The sequence below is a fragment of the Nicotiana tabacum genome, chromosome 19 (assembly GCF_000715075.1).
Source record: "Nicotiana tabacum cultivar K326 chromosome 19, ASM71507v2, whole genome shotgun sequence".
Lineage (NCBI taxonomy): Eukaryota > Viridiplantae > Streptophyta > Magnoliopsida > Solanales > Solanaceae > Nicotiana > Nicotiana tabacum.
Genome location: NC_134098.1, coordinates 145,938,082 through 145,963,218, shown reverse-complemented (window position 1 = coordinate 145,963,218; position 25,137 = coordinate 145,938,082). Strand labels below are relative to the sequence as shown.

Genomic DNA, 25,137 nt, shown 5'->3' with positions numbered 1-25,137 from the left:
ATATTATGGAACTTGTTAGTATATTCGGACGGGGTCCCGGGTGGCCTGGGTTAGTATCAGACGAGGTTCGGATCATTTTCGTTTCATGTTGCATTGTTGTAGGTATGCTGGTTCTGGTGTTTCCGCATCTGCGGAAGAATGGGCGCAGATGCGGACAGTTGATCGCAGAAGCGCAAGTAGGCTTGGCTGGGGAAGATCGCAGAAGCGGAAATAGGAGCGCATATGCGGCCCATCAGAAGCGAGGTCCTTGGGCGCAGAAGCGAGATGGAACGCAGAAGTGCGTTTGGCTTCGCACCTGCGGTTGCGCAGAAGCGGATGGAGATCCGCAGGTGCGAGGAGTCGACTGACTAGTGTAGTCCGCAGAAGCGGAGCTCGTTTCGCAGAAGCGGCTCTTGTGTCCGCAGAAGCAGAATGACTGGGCAGAAGCTTTAAATCGAGGGTTTAGTCGTTTTGTTCATATTTTGAGATGTAGGACTCGAATTGAGGCGATTTGGAGGCAAATTTCATCACAAGGATTGGGGTAAGTGTTCTAAACTCGGTTTTGGTTATATTTTGATATTTTATCTTCATTTTTGGCAATTGGATTATGGACTTTAAAGAGAAAATTGGGGATTTTAGCCTAAAGTCTCATAGAGTGAATTTTTGAATTTTCAATGTCGAGTCAGAGTCAGATTTGAGTGAAACTAGTATGGTTGGACTTGTAATTGAATGGGTTATCGGATTTTGTGAGTTTCATCAATTTCTGAGGCGTGGGCCCGGGTTGGGCTTTTGTGTCGATTTCGGGTTTTTGATTAAGATTCGACCTTTATCAATTGGAATTGTTTCCTTGGGTTTTATTTGATGTATTTGAGTTGCTTTAGGCTAGATTCGAGTCATTCAGAGGTCGGTACGCGCGGGATGGCATTTTGGAGCATTGCTTGGCTTGCTCGGTACTGAAATTGGCCTGTTCGAGGTAAGTAACACTTCTAAACTTGTTGTTGAAGGTATGAAACCCCGAATTTCGTATTATGTGTATGTTGTTGAGGTGACACACATACTAGGTGACGGGCGTGTGGTCGTGCACCGTGCACCGTGTGAATCGTAACTCCATTATTTCTGTGGTACTGTGTAGTTACCTGAGCTTATCTGTAACCATGAAATCTCTACGTACTAGAGTTATTGAGTTGTGATCCATGTTAGAAACCATGTCTAGGCTACATGTTTATTCTGTTGGGACCCACTGAGGTCATTACTGCTGTTGAGTTATTTGCTTACATCGCAATTTCATATTCAGTCATGTTCATTCATTACATGTCATATCTCATTGTCTCTGTTGTTATTTATTGATACATCATATCATCATTTTGGGCTAGTTTCATGATATAGTGAGCCCGAGAGACTGGAGAGATTAATGACTGAGTAAGGCCGATGGCCTGGTTGTGAGATTATTGATACTATAGCACGTGAGTTGTCCGTGCAGATCCATATATTGATACTATGGCACGTGAGTTGTCCATGCAACACGTGAGTTGTCCGTGCGGATCCAGATATTGATACTATAACACGTGAGTTGTCCGTATAGATTATAGCGCTTGGGCAGAAGGAACCCTTCCGAAATCTGCACACACCCCCACTGAGCGCAGGTACCTATTGAGTGTCGAGTGCGAGTGCCGAGTGATTGGGAGGACTGGGTGGATTGATACTCTGAGAGTATACATATGGTTGTTCACTATGTTGTACTGCATTGACATGCACATTTGACATACAAGCATAGAGACGTATTTTTTCTCACGATGTACGGTATCACGTCATTTATGACTTCTCATACACATTGATAATGAAACATTTACCTGTTGAAAAGTTTGAGAAGGAAAATCACGATTTTACAAACTTACTCATATTTTGGTGTTTTCGGTAAAAGATTTGGGTTTTCACTTTTATACTTGAAAAACATGTCTATTTTCTGAAATCGTGAATGAGGTGAACATTTTATTTCTGAGTTATTTCCTGTACCACTTTTGTTATATTGTTATGAGTTGTTGTTGGCTATTGGTGTTGGACTTTGACCTGTGTTCTAGCTCGTCACTACTTTCAACCTAAGGTTAAGTTTGTTACTTATTGAGTATACGGGGTCGGTTGTACTCATACTACACTTCTGCACCTTGCATGCAGATGTTGATATTGCTGTGATCGATGGGAGCTGGATTTGAAGGCGTACCTGAGTTCCGGTTGTAGCTGCCTTTTGTTCATGATAGCCTTAGATTTATAAAAATCCCTTTATGTACATTTCGAATAGTGGATGTATTTATTTCATACCAGCTTTATAGATTCCAATCTTAGAAGCTCATGATTTGTACTACCAGTCCTTGGGAAGTTCTTGTATAAAAGCAGTTGTATTTTTATTTTTTTTCATAATAAATCTCATTTAAAATGGTTAGTTGTCAATTGACTTACCTGACGGGTTGGGTTAGGTGCTATCACGACTAGGTAGATTTTGGGTCGTGAGATTTCGAAGATAGACTGTGCCTTCACCTTTTAACAGAGAGGCATAATGCTGAGCAATCGACTAATTGCAATACAGTCAACACAAGGAGTCTTTTGCAATGCGCTCCGTCTATCTATGATCACTTTTGGAGATATTCTAGAATGGATTACCAGAGTATATGTTAAACGAGTGAATTCAACTTTCGTGATCAGAGAAATCCTGGTGAATTTTCAAGATGTCGGAATAATCCGAGTAGAGCATGGGTACTGTAACATGAACGACGGATATCGTATTCTGTACGGATCCGACAAACTTTCTTCTTTTCTTTGCTATTTAGTCACATACAATGATACAACTACATTATATTCTGTACAAATTCACTCAAACACATTGTATTTTTATATAAATACATTTTTTTGCTTGTATTTATGTATTTCGAAGGCTTATATTTTTTAATACAGCTGAATACACCTGTATTCATGCATACTGTACATAACAGTATGCATGAATACATAATATAAACATTAAAATATACTGAATACAAACATTAAAATAGAACATAATATAAACAGTGAATACATTTAATTTTAAAATACAGTGAAATATAATAAAATACACTGAATACAAATAGAAATACAGTGAATACAGCCAATGAAATATACTGAATACTGTAGTAAGAACATATATTAGGAATAACTAAATTACTATTAATACAAATACATTTGAATACACTGAATATAAAGTAGCGAAATACAGTAAATACGAATATTGAATCTAATGAATGTAACAGTAAAAAAAATATTGAAACACACTAAATATAAAAGTTAAATACACAGTTTTATACAACTGAAAAATCATTCTAATTAATTGGGTTGATAATGAGGCATGTTAGAATTGATTTTGTTGAGTTATATTAGGAGTGTATCACGCTAATTGATATTATTTCCGTTATTAGACAGACCTATTTTTAAGGTGATTGCCGTTACTGTATTCATGAATACATGGCGCGAATACATGTGAATACATACGCGTACAACTGGATTTTTAGACGCTTTTTGCTATTGTATTCATGTATACAATATCGCGAATAAAACGAATACACTACCGTAACAACGGAATAGTAGATATAGGAAGTAATTATGTATGTGATAGCTATAAGAAATTAATAACCACTAAAAAGTAGTGATTTATCAAAATTCCTCTATATAATTTACTATTGTAAAGCCTTAACACTGGATTGTTTGGTCATTGGTCATTGGTCATTGCATAATTCTCGTTGGTGCTCGGGATGGTTTAGGTGCACCAATAACGGAGTTAACAAGGAGGCCGCTCAAGGAAGCCACAAGTAATGTCATGAACTTCATTCTCCTATTTTTCAAATTATCTCATGTTCTTTTAGATACATCATATTGAATTAGAACAACATTAGAAAAATACTTATCAATATTTGTTGTTTACACCAAATTAATGATAAACATGATATATGTATTTTATACAAAGACGAAATTAGGATTTAAATTTAATGAGTTCAATCTCTAAGGTTCTTAGTATAAACCGTTGTATGTTTAAAATTAAGGGTTCATAATTTTTGTATTTTAGTTTATTTGTACACATGACATAAGTTTATGATCCACGTCAAAAGTACTGGATCAAATAATCCGGTACCACTATTTTACATCCTCCTCTGATTTTATATACACTTTTTCATTTAACTATACTTAATTAATATGTATTTACACCCCCCCCCCCAATATATAAATGCACTAAATTATGATAAATTATATTGATTTAGTGTAGACATTTCAATGTGGTAAATATTTACCAAAACATTATGCGTTTTGTTTTCATGAGTTAGCCCAGGGTAACTCACTATAACAAAATGACAGCTAATAGGGAAGAGAAAAGGATAGGGACTAGGGAGGAGGACCACTACAGGTATAAAGAATTTGCTGGCTAGAATTAGGTTAATATTAAAGGCCAACCACTTATTGCTTCACAATTTAAGATCCTATAGATATTTAATGCCCATTGTCATTAGCAACGGGTCGTAGAGTTAGACGTTAACAACGTGATACATGCATGATCAGTGACAGACCCAGGATTTTGTGCAAGCGAGTTCAATCTTAGAATTATATAAATTTAATCGTAAAATAGTAGTTGTCAAGTTGGTTCAAATAAAATATTTATGCAAAATTTACACAGTTTTAATCCTAATTTATACATATACACATTATTATTTTTTGTGAAGCGGGTTCAGCTAAACCCGCTAATCACCACTTGGGTGCTAGTCACCCTTGGGTCCGCCACTGTGCATGATGCATCAACAATCAAATCCCTACAATAGCATAGCCTAACAATATTGATTTACGTTGAGAAATTAAGTACCCATAATATTTTAACAGTATACTCTGTGCATTAACTTATGTTTCCTGTCATAACCAAATGAGATATATACCAAGATTTAGAGTTGGTGGGTTTAGAATAAATGTGAATTAATCATAATATATGTAACATCTTTTATTTGTATATCTATAAATAATTCGAGTTGAATGCAAAACATTTAGTTGAATCAACTAAATCCGCTCTAGATCCGCCTTTTATATAGCGTCACTAGGTAAAAATTTACTATAAATGTTCATCCACTTTTCACCATCTCCATTAGCTAAAGAATATCTTTCCCATATTATGCTTTCCAAAGTAGGACGTTGATTTAGAGGAACTAACTTGTAAAAAGAACAATTAGGACCAATTTGCTTTTAACTTTAAGCACTCTATAGCAAAACAAATTTTGTAGAGTAATTATTCTCCAAACGAATCTAGCTAGCAAATTCATACTAAAAACCTTGAGAATTTATTTCCTCATTTTAATTATCGGCATGACCACGACTAAAGGTAAAATAGGCTTTTGATTTCTATGACCAAAAAATATTTGGCATTTTAAACCTGATAGAGCATAAGGATAGAAATCAATATTTACATATTAGTAATACCTGTGATCCTTGTCAAATTCTCTATGTTAAAAGAAATTGCCGACAAGAAGCAGTGTATTTTACTAACACCTAATTCAAAATCACATGTAACAAAGTAGACAAACATTCAGCGCAAATAAAGATTAAGGGAATAAAGAATCTCCTGCTGCGAACCCCAAGTAAGTTTAACATACCCAAAGATTTCACCTACTTGTGTTAAGTAGAAAGAAAGAAGTTATAGTTATGCACGAAAGTGCGGCCACATGCACAAATCATCCCGTATTTGGTTCGAAAAAGAACCGTATTTCAAGGAATATAAGCATTTGAACCGAAAAAGAACCGCATTTCAAGGGATATAAACATTTGTGACTGCTTCCAGCTCAGTTCGAATCCCTTATCTATAGGTAATGCAAATACAACTTCACTTTTGTTCTCCTTCAAGTTATAGTTATGCATAATCAAATGAATAAACTTAAAATGAAAGAACACAAACAAAACTCTCAATTTAAGCTATATACACTAACAATGTCTCTTCATTGCATTTCCTTCCATTACAGAACACATAAGATTAAAGATAAGAAAAGTAAATGAGGGCTGAGATTTATTTAATTTGCTCTATCTCAAAACCATCACAAACTCATAAATCAAGCAGTTTCTCCACCTTTCATCTCCACCTCCAAGCTATCATCAATTTGCATGTTCCCTTTGAGAGGCTCATAATACTCTCCCAAATACCCACCAAGATGACTATACAAAGCACTCTTATCAATCCTCTCATTATGATAACTCTTACACACATAGTAAAACAAGCTTTGAACCAAAAGCCCCACCAAAATCACAACCACAAGCACACCAATCAAGATCCCTCCAATCAAAATCCTAGCAAATATACTGTAACTAGCCTCATGTTCCTCATGTGCACCACCATCTACAACAATTGCACTAAAACCACTGCTAATCAGACCAAAAATAACCAAATATCCTAAAACCATTACAGCTGCAATCCTCATCTTTCCCTTTAATAATTCATAACTTTTCTTTAAAGCAGTAACCCCTTGGATTGGTTCAAGAACAGTAACAACACTAGCAAGATGCCATAAGGCACTTAAATAAACATGCACTATGAGGAAGAAAACAGAGAGGACAAAAACAGAGATGAGAAACAGAGTTACACTGTTCTTGCTTTCAAAGACAATTAACATGAGCACAATGAAAAAGGACAAGACAGCGTTGTAAACAAGCATGGATAGAAAAACCCATATGAAAGTTATGAACAGACGTCGCAAGATGCTAGGAATAGCAGTGATTATAGAGGAGAAAGATACTTGCTTTGAAGTGTAAAGTGAGGCGACAGTGAAAACAACAGCAGCAGTTGAAAGGAGAGAAAAAGCCAAGAGGAAAACCAAGTAGCAGAATTGGAAGAAGAGGAGTTTGGTCCATTGAGAAGCGTGAGAGGATCTTGGATTTTCATGGAGCTGATCAAGAATTGGATGAGTGAAAAAGGAATGACCCAAGATTGCAAAAGAGAGTGGCAAGATTAAGCTGAGAGTTATACGGTAAAAAGTTTGTGGAGATCTCTTTGGTATGGCAATTGATTCCTTCAAAATTGATGGTAAGCTTAAGTGTTGAAGCTCTTCTGGTGGCAGATCCATGGTTTTCTTGGTTCAAAATTGGATCTTTTTGTTCAGAGAAGAAAGGTTGGAAACAGGGGGGTAGGTGCAAGAGATGGTGTCTCTGGTTATCTGAGGTGAGAGGGCAAAGACAAGAAATTATTAGAGTAATGAATTTGCCCCACAGTGGTCATCTACCCAAAGCTAGAAAACAAGAATACCATAAATTATTTGCATGTATCAAGGACGACAATACTTTTCAGAGCTAACACAAGTCTTTGGATGACTTCACGTGGAACACCTTTTTTTTCTTTTTTCTATATTGTCGTCAGTTGATTTTTAAACAATGATATGGAATTGAAAAAAATAATATCCCCTACTGTTTCAAAATTTTAGTCTGTTAAGTGAATTTTTGGGCATGAAAATTATCAGAAATAATTATTGCATTAATTACACTCTTTTAGTTTGTCATTTAGAGGAGGAAATCTTAGTTATGTGATAATTTTCCTGTTCTAAAACGATGGTAAGTCATGCCTTTGTTCATCTATCTTACTCGTTCTTACACTTACTTGGCTAGCCACGTGTATCCCACGTATCAAAAAACCTTGAAAGGGAGTACATAAATAGATTTTTTATGTCTTTTGTTTTTCATTTCTTTCATCAATATTTATAATAATACTCTCTCCGTCCCAATTTATATTGCAGTGTTTGAATTTTTAGAGTTAAAAAAAAATTATCGTAATTTTTCATAAATGTTCTAAATATTTCATATTTTACATTATTATGATTTATAATAATTCTTATGTAATAATTTTGTTTTTAAAAAAATAAAAATTTTATGTCCAAATTGTCTAAAGAAGTTTGAATCTCAAAATTCTAACTACCCATAAATTAGGAAAAGAGCGAAGTTAAGTGACCTGAAATCGATAGTTCATGCATAAAGAAAGAAGCTAAAAGAATATAAAAGTAAATTAATAATTTACTTAATACATAATGTACACTTGTCCGTTTATAGATTTTAGTAGCACAAAAATTCTTAGCAAAATATCGTTCGTTTTTTTACCCGTTAAAAGTAAATTTTATATTGGATAACATTATCATTTAGTGATTTTTTTAATATTTAAAATTTTAAAATTAAATAAAATGTAATTTATTAAAACTTTCCTTATTTGTATTAGGTTTAGGCCTTTAAAATCAAATAAAATTTAGTTTATTAAAATTTTCCTTATTTGTATTAGGTTTAGGCCTTTACAATCAATTAAAAGATCTTTTATACTCTGGCAAACAACGAAATAGAGAACGTGAAATTAAAAAAGAACAATTAACCCAAATAGCTGTTCATCTAACTACTTAAATTAAAAATAACCGATAGAGGTATAATATATATAGAATTTATGTATTATATGTGTATAGTTGTGTATAATCAATGTATAATTCATGTATATGACTAAAAAAAGTAAACAATGAATATGACCGGCTATTTGTGCAAAGATCCCTACGTTAATTATGTGTTTAAACACGGAAACTCGAAGGATTCTAATTTATTGCTTTCTAACGTAATAACTGATAACGAAATAAGGAAACGAAGTTTCTTTAGTTAATTATAAAGTTTTAACAATATATGAAATTTAAAGTGACCGGTCTCTTATTTAATTTAAATAAGGTTAAACTGGTTCTCTAATATCGGTAAAACAACATCTTCCCGTCGCAAATAACAATAGTAAAATATGTACAAATTTTGGACTAAAATAAATATGTTCAGGTCTTTAAAATTAAATGTCACTTACGTTAAATACGATTTTGAGCATTCATTTTTATGATTAAAATTGCCGTTCTTTTTTAGTTTATCATATTTCTTAATTCACTACAATTGAAGAGTGTATGTTATTTTATAGAGTACTGTCAGTCTTTCTCTTTCCATCTCGGGAAAGAAGATAAGAAAGGATTCATTTTTTTCTTTCATGTTTATCCGTTACTAAAATACCAATAATTAATGCATCTATCTTCACGTCAATTGTTATCTCAAATTCATTCTTATTTTATATTCTGTACGCTTTTTAATAACTAGTCTTAGGATACTATCCGAAATTTTTATATTCGAGATCGTGGTGACGCCTAATATTTCACTTGCTAGGCAAGCCAATATTAGAATAATATTAGCCATTTTTAAATAATTTTAAATTAATTAATAATAAAGAAATAAATACGGAAATAAAGTCTGAAATAAAGTGGATAATCCATAATAATATCGATATCTAAATACCATCCCAGAACTGGTGTCACAAGTGCACGGGCTATTAGAATAATACAAATAAAGGTCCGAATGAAAATGAAGTTGTCTCAAAGAAATACACAGCTACGATAAAGTGGAAGGGGATTTCAGAACTGCGAACGCCATGCAGTTATACCTCAAATCTCCTGCGAATAGCTGAATCCGAGCAAATCTACTGTACAATACTGGGACCAACTCCGGTATCTGCACAAGAAGTGCAGAGTATAGTATGAGTACAACCGACCCATGTACCTAGTAAGTGTCGAGCCTAACCTCGACGAAGTAGTGACGAGGCTAAGGCAGGTCACTTACATTAACCTATACGCAATAATAATAATAATAACAATAATGATAGAAATAAAACATGTAACTCATTTCAACAGTTGAAGCCAACTCGGCAGTCATAACCAATTATTATTTCAATCAATTTCCGTTGCGACGTGCAACCCGATCCCACAATATATTCATATTCAATTTCGTTGCGGCGTGCAACCCGATCCCACAATATATTCATATACAATTCCGTTGCGACGTGCAATTCGATCCTCCAATATATTCATTTCAATCGATTCTGTTGCGGTGTGCAACCCGCTCCTCCAATAATATAATTTATCAATTCTTATAAAACAAATTGCTCCAATAAATTCAACAATTAATATGAAATTATAAAACAACAAGCATACAATAATTATGATTTATTTAGAAATAAGTGATGACAAGTGGCAATTATTGTGGAAATTAAGGAGGAAATATGCAATTTAAATATTAGTATGCTAAATGTCAAGTAGCAATTAAGTCACATATATCAAATAAGCATGTAGCAACTATAGCATGGATTCAAGGCATAATATTGAGCAAGGAATATGAGAGAAATAAGTAATATAATAATTAATTTATGATTTAAAATAATTTATAATTTTTAAATAATTATGCAAACAATTAATTTGACGATGTATAGACACTCGTCACCTCGCCTATACGTCGTTCACATGAATTTCACATAACAAATAATTCAAGGGTTCTATTCGCTCAAGTCAAGGTTAACCACGACACTTACCTCACTTCGCAACCAATTTCAAGATTTCAATAAATCTTTGCCTCGCGAATTCATGTCCGAAAGCTTCAAATCTAGTCACAAACAATTCAATATACTCAACACGAATTGTAGGAATTAATGCCATATGAATTTACTAATTTTTCAGATTAAAATCCGAAATTCATTTTAAAAATCGACAGTAGGACCCACATCTCGAATCCCAAAAAAACTCACGAAATCCGAACACCCGTTCTGATACGAGTTCAACCATACAAAAATTATCGAATTCCGACATCGGATTCACCTTCAAATCATAAATTTCGTTTTTGAAAAGTTTTACAAAAAGTATAATTTTCTTCTATCTAAATCTGAAATAAATGATGAATATAGACATGAATTTATGAAATATAATCACTATATGATAAAGAACACTTAGCCAATTCAAAATCGTGAAAAACTCCTTTGAAATCGCCCCTAAGCCGAGCTCTAATGGAGGGTTTGTGAAAAATTGGAAAAATCTCATTTTTGGTCTGTTTTAATCACTGGCGTCAGGCCTTCTTCGCATTCGCGATGTGTAGCAGCCCAAGTGGCATTCGCGTTCGCGAGTCCTCCAACGCGTTCGCGAAGGCTGCTTCCCCTGGCTTTCGCGTTCGCGAGCCAATACTCGCGTTCGCGTAGAAGAAACAACGATTCTCCCTCTCCAGGTCACAAGCCTACGCGTGCGCGGGAAGCTGGTCACGTTAGTGAAGGGTAAGGACCCCTATTGCTCCGCGTTCGTGATGAAGAAAATTCCCTTGTTCCAAATTCCTCTTCGCGTTTGCGAAGCACATGATACCAGAAAACCAACAGAAGTCTAGAAAACAAGATTTTTCAAAGAACTAAGGTCCGTAGGATATCCGAAACTCACCCGAGCCCTCGGGGCTCCAAACCAAATATGCACACAAGTCCAAAAATCTCATACGAACTCGCTCGCGTGATCAAAACACCAATATAATGCCTAGAACTCCGAATGGGACACCAAATCAAATGAAATTTTCAATAAAACTTTAGAACTTCTATTTTAACACCCGGTCGTTCGAATCACGTAAAACTAACTCCGTTTTTCACCAAATTTGACAGTCAAGTCATAAATATAGTAATGGACCTATTTCGGTTTTGGAACCAGAGTACGGACCCGGTATCAACAAAGTCAAATATTAGTCAAATCTCTTAAGTCATTAAACCTTTAAACTTTAAAATTTTGACAACAAGCGATAACTAGAGTTAGGAACCTCCGAATTTGATTTCGGACGTATGTTCAAGTCCCAAATCACTATACGGACCTATCGGAACTGTCAAAATACTGATCCGGGTTCCTTTTCTCAAAATGTTCACCGAAGTCAACTTAAGTGAGTTTTAAAGCTCTATTCCATATTTTTATCAATTTTTCAAATAAAAACTTTTCGAAAAAATTTACGCACAGTGCACGCAAGTCGAGAAAAGCTAAATGGTGCTATTTAAAGTTTTAGAACACAGAAATAATATTTAAAATTAAAGATGACATATTGAGTTATCACAGATACGTGCGTTACGCGTGCATCATGTCTTACTAAATATATATTTTTGAAAAATTACATAAATAATTTATTAAAAAATCTACGTTTGAGTTTTAAAATGAAAGTTAAACAAAAAAAATGGGTTCCTAAAAATTGATGATTATTTATCTAACTCAGCAAATAAAGAAACAATGATAATAGAAGTCCTCGATCATCTTGGTCAATATTTTCAACTTAAGTTTTGTTACAGCTTTATAATTTCATTACTATAATTTCACAAGTTGTCGTGCTTTCTTTTCACTTTCACTAAGAAAATATAAAGTCCGGAAGATTTAAGAGGTGTTTTTTTGAATTTTTTTTAAAGTATATACTCTTAAATTTATTTTAGAAAACAGAAACAGATTCAGTTAACTAACAAAGTAGTTTTTGTCACAAGCAAAATGTAAATATCTATTTCTTTGATCAATAAAAAGTACTATAGGAATTATAAAATAATTCAAGAAAAAGAAATGAATTTTGAGGATTTGGCCAAACAGGCTCTATGTTGGCGAGATAAGGGTTGCGGAACATTATCAAGGAGATTAAAGTCTTATATTCAGTTGGAAAAATCTATTACTATATAGCATTAAGGTGCAGACCTAGACGGCAAATGTTAGATCGATAACAATTATTACTGACATCCATATTCCTAGCATAATGAGGTCAATTTCATCTTTTCTATAGTTTTTCCATGCACTCTATCAATTGTACCTTGTAATATCTTTATATAAGATTGTTTTTTAGTAAATATTTTAGTCTTATGTTTCTAATTTTATGTAATTTTTTCATCATTTAGATTTTTTTATTTTTTTTTTGCAAAACAATATATTGCATGTTCACAGAAAATAGACACGCTAAATACTAATATTTCTCATGTACTATACATAAATAAGTTTATAATAAAAATATAATACTTATAAAAAACTACAAGAATATCGTTTAACTTGACTTGTAATTCCGCATTTGAATTGATAGCTATGTAGATCTTGAAGTCGTTTATTTTGGTGTTGCACTCTTTGTTAGTATTAACTATTAAGGATACTAATTAAAGGAGTAGTTTATTTTCTTGTTAATTATTTTCTTTATGCTACGGCTTTATTTAGTTTATTTGTATTTACTATTTTTTCCATTATAAAGTGCATTAACAGAGAGTAAACAAGGCGAACGACATTTCGCTAAGGGCCTTCGTGTTTTTATTACACTAAGACTAGTTTTGTTAAAAGTTTAAAGAACCAAAAGGTTTTGTAATATTCGAAATTATAATTAAGGATGTATATATAACAAGTCAAACTGTCAAAGATAAGTAATTTGTACGCAATTCTATCTTAAAGACTGATACGATCCGTTGATTGGCCTTAGTCATTCATATCTTAAAAAATCTTGAAAAAGGTGTTTGACAATTCTAAAGGATTTCAAAAAGAGGAATTTTAAGGTGGCTGTGTGAGAAGATTTAGGCATTGAATTGAAAGGGAATAAACACAAATGATCAATTCTAATTAAATTCAAGCCAAAAGTAGATATAGATATAGAATAAAAAGAGTTAAAATCAACCCAAACATCAAATTGTTTTGCATTGTTCACTTTATTTTAACTAATTGTTATTGTATTTTGCATTGAAAATTTTACATATAATGCAATATAGTCATAGAACAGCACAAGTTTATCGGATCCCTGTAGAGGTTGTGGCTTTGTGCAGTTGTGTTTTGACCTGTCCTTTTTCAACTGTGTGGACAAGGGAAAAGCTTTTAACCGGGAATTTGAAACTTTAGTAGGGAGAAATGCTTTTTCTATGCTGTGAAGGATGTTGTTCCTACAGGCCATGCTTGTGTTCTCTGGCAATGGCAATGGCAATGCAGATTTATGCCTCTCGCTTGCTTTATAGCTGCAATTTACTGTAACGATAAAGTCCTCGAAAAACTTCAATACACACTATTATTCTCAGTAAGTTTCCACAGCCCCAGCCTCTAGAGGCAGTTGCCAATTTGATCTCTCCCTGTGTTTAGCCAGTTTTTAGTGAGGTATAGTATTCTTTATTCATCAATTGTTCTCTTTTTCTGCTTAGGTTCTATTCTTTTCTTCCTTAACTGGTCCTAAATATGACCACTGTGGAAACACAAATCTGTTGAATTGATGTTAACCAAACCAAGTATTTATCTTAACCAAGACTGATCAAAGTTGACATGAATGATTACCATGTACATTGATCAACAAATGAAATTGTCAAATCTGTGATTTGGAATTGTACGCAATATTCTCAAAAAAGACTCCTGAGTTTTCTTGTGCTATAGAAAGCAATATATATATATATATATATATACTAGTTGTTAACAGTATTACCAAAGAAGGAATCAGTCCAGCAAATGTAACCAACTTTTCTTCTGCATTTATTCATTCTGAGCAAGAAATGTGGAAGAAAGTAAAAAAATGACTGAATTTTTTTGGACTTCTTTTTTGCCTTTTTTTTTTTGGTTCCTAACTATTTCCAAGCATCTGCTTTGCTGGTGTAGTTTTCCACATCCAGCTAAAATTCTAAATAACAGAGAGGGAGAGAAATGTGGTTTTCTAATTTTGGACCTATGCATTTGTAGTTGATAAGACTCTTTTTACTCTGCCCAAACAGTTATCTTTAGGCCTACAATGAGGCAAATACATCAAGGGGCAAGAAGGGTTTTCCCTTTCAAGCCTGCAACAAAAACAGCAAATCACCAATCAATAATCAACCAAAAAGATTTTAAGTGCTCAAAACCTATGTTGCACGGACTCTCCAAAATGCTGCCGCAGCCGTGATAGATCCTCCAAAACTACATTGCTTTTGGAGGATCCGACACTACCCGGTGACATTTTCGGAGAGTCCGAATAATATAGCTCAAAAACAGATTTGAAGGGGAAATAAAAGAAAAAAAAGGAACGGAAGAAGATTTAACTCACTCATAATCTAGAAGAAAATAATGGAGAAAAATAGATATTTCAAGCTTGGCAAGGTCATTTCCTGGGCACAATCTGCTTCCTGCTCCAAAAGGAAGGAATGTTCCTGCCTTTGGTGTAAGTCCCTAAAGATTCAAAAGGCATAAATTTTTAAAGAAAGTATGATAGTTAAATCACGTTAAAACGCTCTTCTTTTCCGGAGGAATGGTAAAAAATTTATCGACACTCGGTGTTTAAGCCAAACCACATCACTTTACATAGTTGAGTATAAAATTGAGGTAAAGAAGTGTACTTTAAGTGATAACAACAACAACAGCAACAACAACAATCCAGTATAATCCCACTAGTGGGGTATGGGGAGGGTAGTGTGTACGCAGACCTTACCCCTACCCTGGGGTAGAGAGGCTGTTTCCAATAGACCCTCGGCATCCTTCCCTCCAAGAACTCCCACCTTGCTCTTGGGGTGACTGGAACTCACAATCTCTTGGTTGGAAGTGGAGGGCGTTTACAATCAGAGCAACCCACCTTTAAGTGATAACAAATGTATGTAAAAGACACGCCATGAATTCATAAGATTGTTGTAAACACAAACACCGAGTGTGGATAAGTTTTTTCCCAAGCGGTGGTGGGATTTAGGTAAAGCAAAAGGTTTTTCAAACTTACATCCCATCTTGAAGGATTAAACTCCAATGGATCATCATAGATTTCAGGATCTAAATGAACAGACCTAAACCACACCAAGACTTTCCATCCTTTTGGAATGGTATAACCTGGAAAACAAGACAGTTAATTTGTGTTAGCCATAAGCACATAACTTGGTTATAATTGAAAGAAAACATATCAGGAAATGATATATTATAACTAACCATTAATCATGAAATCTTTCTTTGCTTCCCTAAAGACTACAAAGGAGAAGGTAACCACACGAAGCGTTTCGTCGATCACCTATAAAGGAGCAACAAAATGGTTTCATTACATTAACAGATTGGCTTGAGAAATCAGAATTTATATCCAAGAATGTTAAAAGGAAAACACAAGAATTACCTTTGAAAGGTAGTCCATCTGCCTAATTTCCTTGAGTGTCACACCCTTTTGATCACATGGCCTATTTTTCACAATAGCCTCTTGCTCTGCCTGTTTTTGAATCCAAAATATGACTTCTTAAGAAACAGAGAACACTTCCAATGTGAAGATTGAAAAATGTTCCAAAAATGGAAACTTTTGGCTACCTTAGCTTTTTTGAAGATTTCAGGATGTTTCTGAAGAAAATAGGTAGCCCACATTGTAATATGACCAGAAGATTCATGACCAGCATTAAGATACATTACCAAAACATCAATAATCTCCTCATCATTCAATTTCCTTCCATTCTCATCCTCAACTTCTAATAGAATATCCATCATGTCTTTCTTCTCTCCTGGCCCTCTTTTTTCCCTCCTCTCCCTTCTATCATCCACGATCGATTGGAAGATTTCCACAAGCTTTTTACGCGCCTGAAATAGATTGTACAAAGCCTCTTTTAACAAATAAAGATGATTTTTCGCGCAAAACATTTATCATTAAGAGACAATTTTGACAATGTGACAAAGTAAGGAATATTTTCTCGTATTAAAAAAGAAAAGGGCAGCCCGGTTTGTTCACGCAGGGTCTTGGGAAAGACCGCACCCTAAGGGGTGTGATGTAGACAGCCTACCCTAATGCAACCGAACTCGTGACCTATACATAGAAAAAGGGGTACCTTGAAAGCTTTATGATAAGCAAATCCTGGCAAGTTGATAGCCATAGCTCTAACACCATAATTGAGAGTTGTGTATTCCCTTTCTAAGGCATCCATAACTTGTTCACTTCCAGAGCTAAGAAAAATGTGCATGATAATCCGAAAAGTAAGCCTTCTTAGCTGTGTTAAGAACTCAATTTGTCCCATGGTTGCCCATTTCTCCAAAGCTGATATTACATTTTCTTCAATATATTTTATGTACATTGACAACGCCTCGTGCCCGTTAACAGGTGCTGCAGTTAGTTTCCTTAACCATTTGTGTTCTTCATATGAAATGCCAATAAATGATTTTTTCCCAATGAGTTTCATTGTAGAAGTAGGCCAACCAGGCTTGAAGGCTTCATCATCAGTTAAAACTCTCCTGCAAGCTTCTGCTGTTGTAACAATAACACTTGGACTACCAAACATCAATGTCTTGTACATTCCTGTTCGTCCGAATCTACCATATATAATATATGGAAAAGTCAGCGACCGACACAGTCAGGAATTTTAACAAAAAGAAAATTGCTAGAAAGCCGCATTTGTGAATCACTTTTGTTATTAACTTCCGAACATTGATAGTTTAAAAATAATCTCACTTAAAAAGTAATAGGATTAGTAATTTTAAAAAAATTAATAGAATACCTGCTAAGATATATTAAAATATATTAAATCAAAAGAATACAAGAATCCTTTTTTCCTAGGTATTCAAAAAGTAAATGGCTTAGTGGGGGCAGGTAAGATGCACGTTGTTATCTTGTCAAGTTGTCTACCAAAGTAGTGGCAAATAACTAACGAATAGACTATACTTGTGAGATTGTTGTTCCAAAGATAAGATTTTAGTGTTTTTCAACAGGAAAAAGTATGTGACAGTTTATTGAGAAATCGTATGTTCAAATAATTTTCTCTAATAGATACTATTTCTATTTCCAATCCCAGGGTGTCTATTACTGGAGTACTAAAACATGGAAATGTACAGTTATTCTTATCTCCTCGAGATCCAAATATTGGATATGTTTTACTACGATAAAAATAATGATCTAATAAAAGAGAACGTCAAAATATGTTCGACGGATATTCAAGATTCAATGGGTTGAAAAGTTTTGACATAATATAATAAGATTAATACCTTAATCAAACAAGTCTTTTCTTCTTCTGTTTTTTTATTTACTCACTTTTTTATTAAGTTCTAACAATGTATTTTTCTTTAAGGATAATACATAATTACTCCTCAAAAGCTTTCGAGCCCCTTCACTGGGAAACCCCTGCCCGTAACCCCCATTAACCTTTCCCTCACTTTCTCTCCTGATGTCGTCAACCACCAGAATAACAACTGACCACGCTTCAAATTTTTTTTTGAAAAAAAGAGTTTAATTAGAAAAATAAAGGAAACTTTTGAACTTAATCAACAAAATCCATATCACACTGGAAAAAAACAGCGCATTCCTAGATTCTCTCATTAACAAAATTAAATCAATTTATGAAGGAGAGGAATTCCACGGCTAGTTTCACTGCTAAATCGTTGCATCAGAGAAAAATGATTCGATTTCAGCAATATTCGTTTCATCTCTAAAATATGTAACCCAATAAGACCCACAACTATTTCGAATCGGAGCTCCGGCGACTTTGTTCTTCCTGAACGGTCTTTGGAAAACAAAATCGTGGGATTTCATCAGGGTTGCTCCGACGACTTTGTATTTTTTTTTATGGTTGAAGCTTTTTATGTTTTTTTTTAAAATCGATGTGGTGTAGATTGTAGCAATCAAAGTGATGGGGGTATGATTTAATGGCTGAATATGTGGAGTGCAACTTTTTTTTCTGTTGAAGAAAAATTCTGGTGGATTTGGTGGAGACGGAGGCAGCAAAGTGGCGGAGAAGCACCTGTTAATAAAGAAGAAGGGAGAAGCGAAGAAAGAAAAGGAAAGAAGAGTAAAAAATTATACGTATTTAATAAAAAATCTTGCAAAAAATTAAAAAAATTAACTTTCTTTTTCTGATCCCATCACCCTCTTTAAGCAAGTGATATACACTCTCCAATAGACCCTTATGTATTAATGCGTATTCAATTTATGATAACTCATTTGACTGGACACGAAATTTAAGAAAAAAAAAAAGATTTTTGAAGTGTGAAATAAAGCATATATATTTTGTGTGATTATAAATCATTGTATATAGATAAATTATTTTTAAATAGAGAAAAAAATACTTTTTTTTGATACATACTAAAAAAAATAGGTTCATATAAATTGAAAGGGAATATTTCTTTTCTTTAGTAGTACTATTACTTTACAGTTTTAACCAAACTTTAATTGTGAGGATTGGACAATTGTGAAAAGGGAAACGTAAGTTGATATAGGAAAAGGAGAGAAATTATAGAGAATGTCGTTTTGTTCTTGTAAGGCCAAAGAAAAGTGACAGGTAAAATGACAAAATGTTGTCTGCCTCTTTTCTCGATTTAATGAAAAACTTTGTGAGACATGCAATAGTTTTCTTTTTCCTCTTTTCTTCTTCTTTTGTTGGTTTCCCTTTGACTAATATCTCTCACTAGATGACATTAGAAATGAGGGAAATGGTTTTTACCATTTAGAATTACAGAAAATGGACAACTTGCAAAACCGCCGAGCAAATTTCCACTAAGTTGCTTATACAAAAGGCAACCTTTTTTTTCAAGATTATACTTGGCTAATTTTCAAAATTTTCTAGCAAACCAATGCTACAAGCTTCAATAATATGAATTCATTAGATATCTGACATTTTAAAAAATTCTATAAAGAATGAAAAAATAAATAGAAATAATCTTTTAATGATTCAGATTTAAGACTTCTGAATTTATGACTGGAATTTCCCTTGGTCAAGACTCAAGAGAAGAAAAAAAGGTTTTGTTATTCCTATCATGTAATAGGTACCGCTAGTAGCGGTGATTACGTAACAACGAATTTAAAATTTAGACGTAGATTTTGAAATGTACATCTTGTACTAGTTTTAAGTTTTAACCACATATTAATATGTACGGTTCGATTCCTAAATACTGATGAGAGAGAGAGAGAGAGAGAGAGAGAGAGAGAGAGAGATGACCTGGAAACAAAGGAAGAGATGAAAGAATCAGGATTGCTGGACTTGAAAGCTCTGAGGAAGGACCACATAGTACCAATGAAAGGCCAACCTAAATCACCTGGTGGCAATGATAATGCTGCTCGGTGGGCCGGGCCTGAACCGGACCGGACCGGGCCCGCGGTCCTAACGGGCCTGGTGGGCCTGGTGGGCCGGTCCTGGGTGGGCCGGTCTTGGTGGGCCTCTGAGCCCGTCACGGGCTGGTCTCCATGGTTGAGCCCACGAGCCCGGGACCGTTTGGCCCGGGACCGGCAGGCGGGCCTGGGCCGGTCCTGGCGGGCCTGGCGGGCCCAACGGCTATTTTAAAAAAAAAAAAAAAAAAAAAAAAAAATCAAACGGCCATATTTAAAATCTAGCCGTTTGGGCTGAAAATATGACCGTTTTTTAAGTTAAAAAAATGGCCATTTGGCCCCCAAACTTTATTTTAACCCCAAACTTTATATAATTACACTTTTCCCCATTTCTCAACTATAAATACCCCCTCATTCTTTCATTTTTATTCACCAATTCATCAATATCTCTCAATATCTCTCAATCTCTCTCAATCTCTCTACTACAATTACTTAATTTATTGTTGAAATTTCGTGAAAAATTGTGAAGTTGTTGAATTGAAGTTTTCAAGTGTTCAACGATTTTCAATTTTCAAGAAGTTGTTCGGCAATCCGGTAAACTCGTTTCAACTCTTACGTTTTTATAATATATTTTTGTGTGGTTTAGTTTGCATAATTATAATTAATATGGCATTTACTTTGAAAAAAATGTTTGGTAAAGGAAAAGATAAAACCGGTGAAAGTAGTGGCCAACCAACTACCCTTCCCCCGGCTCCCCGACCTAGAAAAGATAAGCAAGTTGAAAGTAGTCGCCAACCTAGACGTCCTCCTCCTTCCGTAATTCTTGATAGTGATCACCCTTGTTTTCAATTTACCGATAGTGAATTTTATCATAATGTTGCACCAGGTGATAGATTAGATGATGAAATTATGAATGCTCTTTATCCTAATGAAACCATCTTAGAAAATAATGAGGAAAATGAGGATGATGATGAAACTCAAGCACCGGATTTAGATGATACACCTACTAGTCCTCTTAATAACCCAAGTGATGCACCGGTCGACCCACCTGTAGAAACTCCTACTTTTAATAGAGAACCTGCTAAACGCTTAGAAACATCATTAGTTTGGAATTTTTTTACTCAAGTAAGAGAAAAAAATAAGGCTAAGTGTAAAACTTGTGGGAAATTAATGTCGCATAAATATGTAGGAGACCGTAGCGGCACAGGTAGTTTGACTAGGCACATAAAAACACACCCTAGAGATAAGGCTAGATTTTTTCAAATGAAAGCGCATCTAGAGGGGACAAGTGTAGATTCTGCGATTAACCCTAGTACAGGTTCAAATCTAGTTCAACCAGGAATTAACACTGTCACTGGAGGTATTTTATATTACGATCCAAATAGAGATCGTGAAGAATTAGCAAAGATGATTACTGTTATGTGCTTACCTTATACTTTTGCTTCTAATCCTAATTGGGTTCATTATATTAGAAGAGTGTTTAATCCTACTTATAAAGGTTGGCCTCGCGCAACAGTTAAGAGTGATATTTATAAATTCAAACATGAATATGAACAATATTTGCGTTATTTATTTACTCATATACCTAATCGGATTTCTATTACTACTGATATTGGTAGAAGTGGTAATGATTGTGATTACCTAACTGTTACAAGTCATTGGATAGATGAAGAATGGATAATGCAAAAACGCATAATTGCATATAGAATAATTAATTCGCGTCACACAGGTAAATTTATAGCTAACACTGTTGCAGATATTTGTAGATATTTTTGCTTTAGCGATAAAATAATGGCAATTTCAATGGATAATGCTTCTAGTAACACCAGTGCTATAGGCATGCTTACAACAACACTAAATCCTGCATTTACTAATATTTTCCATGTTAGATGTATTTGTCATATTTATCATTTAATTGTCGGTGATGGTATGCGAATATTAAACATAGAAATTGAAAAGGTTAGAATGGCTCTTAATTGGCTTTTTTATTCAAACCGTAGAAGTAGACTTAGAGAGTATTTTAAAAAATGTGATGAATATGGCCTTAGAGAAAGAAAGGTTCCTAAACCTTGCCCGACTAGATGGAATTGTATGTACGAAAGTTTAGTAGTAGCATATGAATATAGAAACCCAATTAATGCAACGTTTAATTCTCGGGTAGGTGGTGAAGATGATGATGAAATGCTTACCACTCAAGATTGGACTAATGTTAAAATTCTTTTAGATTTTTTAGAACATTTTCAAATTGCAACAAATGCATTTTCTGGGCAATATTATCCTACTATTTCAAACTGTTTAGTTTATATTGCAGCACTATCTGATTTGTTTGTTGAATTTAGTGAGGGTGGGGATATTTATGAACTTGCTATAAATGAAATGAAACAAAAGTTTAAAAAATATTTTTTTCCTATCCCTCCTATTTATGGTCTTGCTGCAATGCTAAATCCTACAATGAAATTGGGAGGTCCTCATTTTTGGTATTCAAATATTTATAAGGCTTTAGATCTTTCAAATGAGGAAATTGCGACACTTGCAGATGCAAAAGCTTCAATTAAGATTAACGCTCAAACAGTTTATAATGCTTATCAACTTGCCTTAGAGCATGCTAGGCCAACTATTCCAACCCCTACTTCGTCTAGCTCACAATCCTCTAAAAGAGTTGCGGGCTTAAAAGCTCTTAAATCTTGGACGGAGTTCAGGGGTCTCAAGGTGAAAATTATGATGAAACTTCACATCTAAATGAGCTTCAAGTTTATTTGTCTCAGGGACTTGAAAAGGAGAATCCAGACGGCTCTTTTGATCTTTTGGAATGGTGGAAGGCAAGGGAAAAACATTTTCCTGTTCTTGCAAGGATGGCTCGGGATATTTTATCAATTCAAGCTTCAACTGTTGCATCAGAGAGCGCTTTCAGTCAAGCAAGACTGCAAATAGGTGATCATAGAGCGTCTATGAGGGATAGCTTGGAAAAATCAGTATTGTTTAGAGATTGGATCCGCTCGGAAAGAAGAAACTTTGGAATTGCAGAAGCACAACCGGCGATAGATGAAGCTTATGAAGAAATGATAGCGGAACTTACGGAGGATTCGGCTTCGCCCGGAAGTGGTGATGAACAAGCTTCTTTTCCACCACCACCAACGCAACCTCCTCCGAACCTTGAAGGATTTATGAGATTTGTTAGAGATAATACATAGAATAATATGTAACTTGTATTTTGGCACATCTTCCTTAGTTTTTTTCCTTCTAATGGTGGTATTAGTACCTTGTTGTGCTCATTCCATTGGGGGAAGGATGACTAAGAAAGATATGTCATTTTTGGTAATAAAATTTATTGCTTCTACCCATGAGCTTCTTTTCGCAATATTTCTTTGTCTATACTTAGAATTATTTATATGCTACAATATATACATAATATACAATATATATACTACAAGAAAATATATTTATAAGATACAATATATACATAAGATACAATATATATACTACAAGAAAATATATAAGAGAATATATATACATAAGATACAATATAATATACTACAAGAAAATATATTATGCTACAATATATACATAATATACAATATATATACTACAAGAAAATATATAAGAGAATATATATACATAAGATACAATATAATATACTACAAGAAAATATATTATGCTACAATATATACATAATATACAATATATATACTACAAGAAAATATATTTATAAGCTACAATATATACATAAGATACAATATATATACTACAAGAAAATATATAAGAGAATATATATACATAAGATACAATATAATATACTACAAGCAAATATATAAGAGAATATATATACATAAGATACAATATAATATACTACAAGCAAATATATTATGCTACAATATATACATAATATACAATATATATACTACAAGAAAATATATTTATAAGCTACAATATATACATAATATACAATATATATACTACAAGAAAATATATAAGAGAATATATATACATAAGATACAATATATATACTACAAGAAAATATATTATGCTACAATATATACATAATATACAATATATATACTACAAGAAAATATATAAGAGAATATATATACATAAGATACAATATAATATACTACAAGAAAATATATTATGCTACAATATATACATAATATACAATATATATACTACAAGAAAATATATTTATAAGCTACAATATATACATAAGATACAATATATATACTAAAAGAAAATATATAAGAGAATATATATACATAAGATACAATATAATATCAAGAAGTGATATTTATGCATGACAATTTAGTGTTTTACTATTGTTTTGTTATTTTCTTTTTCGTCAAGCACTTTAATAATTAGATATACATATATACTACATATTAATATAGCCATGATACTACAAGAAATTGTCTTTAAAAAAAAAAAAAAAAACCCGCTAGGCCCGCGAAGCCCACGAGCCCGGCCCGTTAAGCACAGGACCATGTGGGCTTAGGCCCGTCACGGGCCGGTTCCACCCATTAGGCCCACGAAGACCGGGACCGCCAGGCCCGGGACCGCCAGAGCCCGGGACCACGAAGCCCGGGACCGCGAGGCCCGGCCCGTTAGGCCCACTAAGGCCCGGGCCCGGGACAAAATACAGCCCTAGGCAATGATAACCTCTTCTTGTCACTCAACTTTAATTTTTCAAAGTACCAAACATTTACACTTCCAAGTACCCATTTCAACCCCAAAATCACACACAATATGCTCACAATCAATCCAATTAAAGCCATTGTAATAGCTTGGAGTACTACTTAAAGCTTATATAATTTGATGACTAATGATGAAAGAGAACTATAATGGAGTTTACTTTTTTCTTTATTCCTTTTCAAAGGCTGAAAAAGGAGGAGGAGGAGGAGGAGGTTGAGGTTGAGAGAAAAGAAAGAATTAGTGTGAGATTCAAAGACATATGTTGGTCCTATGTTGCATTACTGATGTCTATATCTATATATATAAGTGTGACAATGGGGAATTCTAACATTACAAAAGGACTTTTGGGATTTAACTTTTTCGTAATTTCTTTTAATGAGAGTCAAAAAGTATGTCGTTTAAATGCCATAAGAATTCTTAAAATGGAAACTCATACGAAAATTTATAAAATATGTATTAATTTGGAGTTCCATCTTTTTACCGCTTACAACAGGATTGGTTTAAAAGAATATGAACGGAAATATGGTAAAAAAGAAGATTAGTACGTTTTACGAAGACATAATTAACTAAAATAAAAATTATGCTTTTTTTAACTGTTTAAACTTTTACATAAAGTGATCGATCGTACAATTTAACATGGGAAAAAATATTTAATTAAACAAGTGACAA

General features: G+C 33.9%; 2 protein-coding genes across 4 annotated transcripts; both read right to left on the bottom strand.

Moving 5' to 3' along the window:
- Positions 1-5,911: 5,911 nt before the first annotated feature.
- LOC107794301 (uncharacterized) lies at positions 5,912-7,452 on the bottom strand. The gene has a single exon (XM_016616785.2). The coding sequence runs from the start codon at positions 7,083-7,085 to the stop codon at positions 6,078-6,080; it is 1,008 nt and encodes a 335-aa protein (XP_016472271.2). The 5' UTR covers positions 7,086-7,452; the 3' UTR covers positions 5,912-6,077.
- Positions 7,453-14,286: 6,834 nt separating this feature from the next.
- LOC107794300 (ent-kaurenoic acid oxidase 1-like) lies at positions 14,287-24,551 on the bottom strand. Of its 3 annotated transcripts, XM_075238832.1 has the most exons (9): positions 24,410-24,551; positions 19,682-19,796; positions 16,589-17,066; positions 16,080-16,343; positions 15,895-15,984; positions 15,717-15,795; positions 15,514-15,620; positions 14,854-14,975; positions 14,287-14,608 (listed from the first exon to the last, which is right to left on the bottom strand). In XM_075238832.1, exons 1-9 carry the CDS (start codon positions 24,549-24,551, stop codon positions 14,500-14,502), a joined length of 1,506 nt encoding a protein of 501 aa, XP_075094933.1. In that variant the 3' UTR covers positions 14,287-14,499. The 3 variants fall into 3 exon arrangements, with proteins under 3 accessions (XP_075094933.1, XP_075094932.1, XP_016472270.1); XM_075238831.1 differs by lacking the exons at positions 19,682-19,796; positions 24,410-24,551 and adding an exon at positions 17,736-18,523; XM_016616784.2 differs by lacking the exons at positions 19,682-19,796; positions 24,410-24,551 and adding an exon at positions 18,204-18,523.
- Between the last annotated feature and the right edge of the window lie 586 nt (positions 24,552-25,137).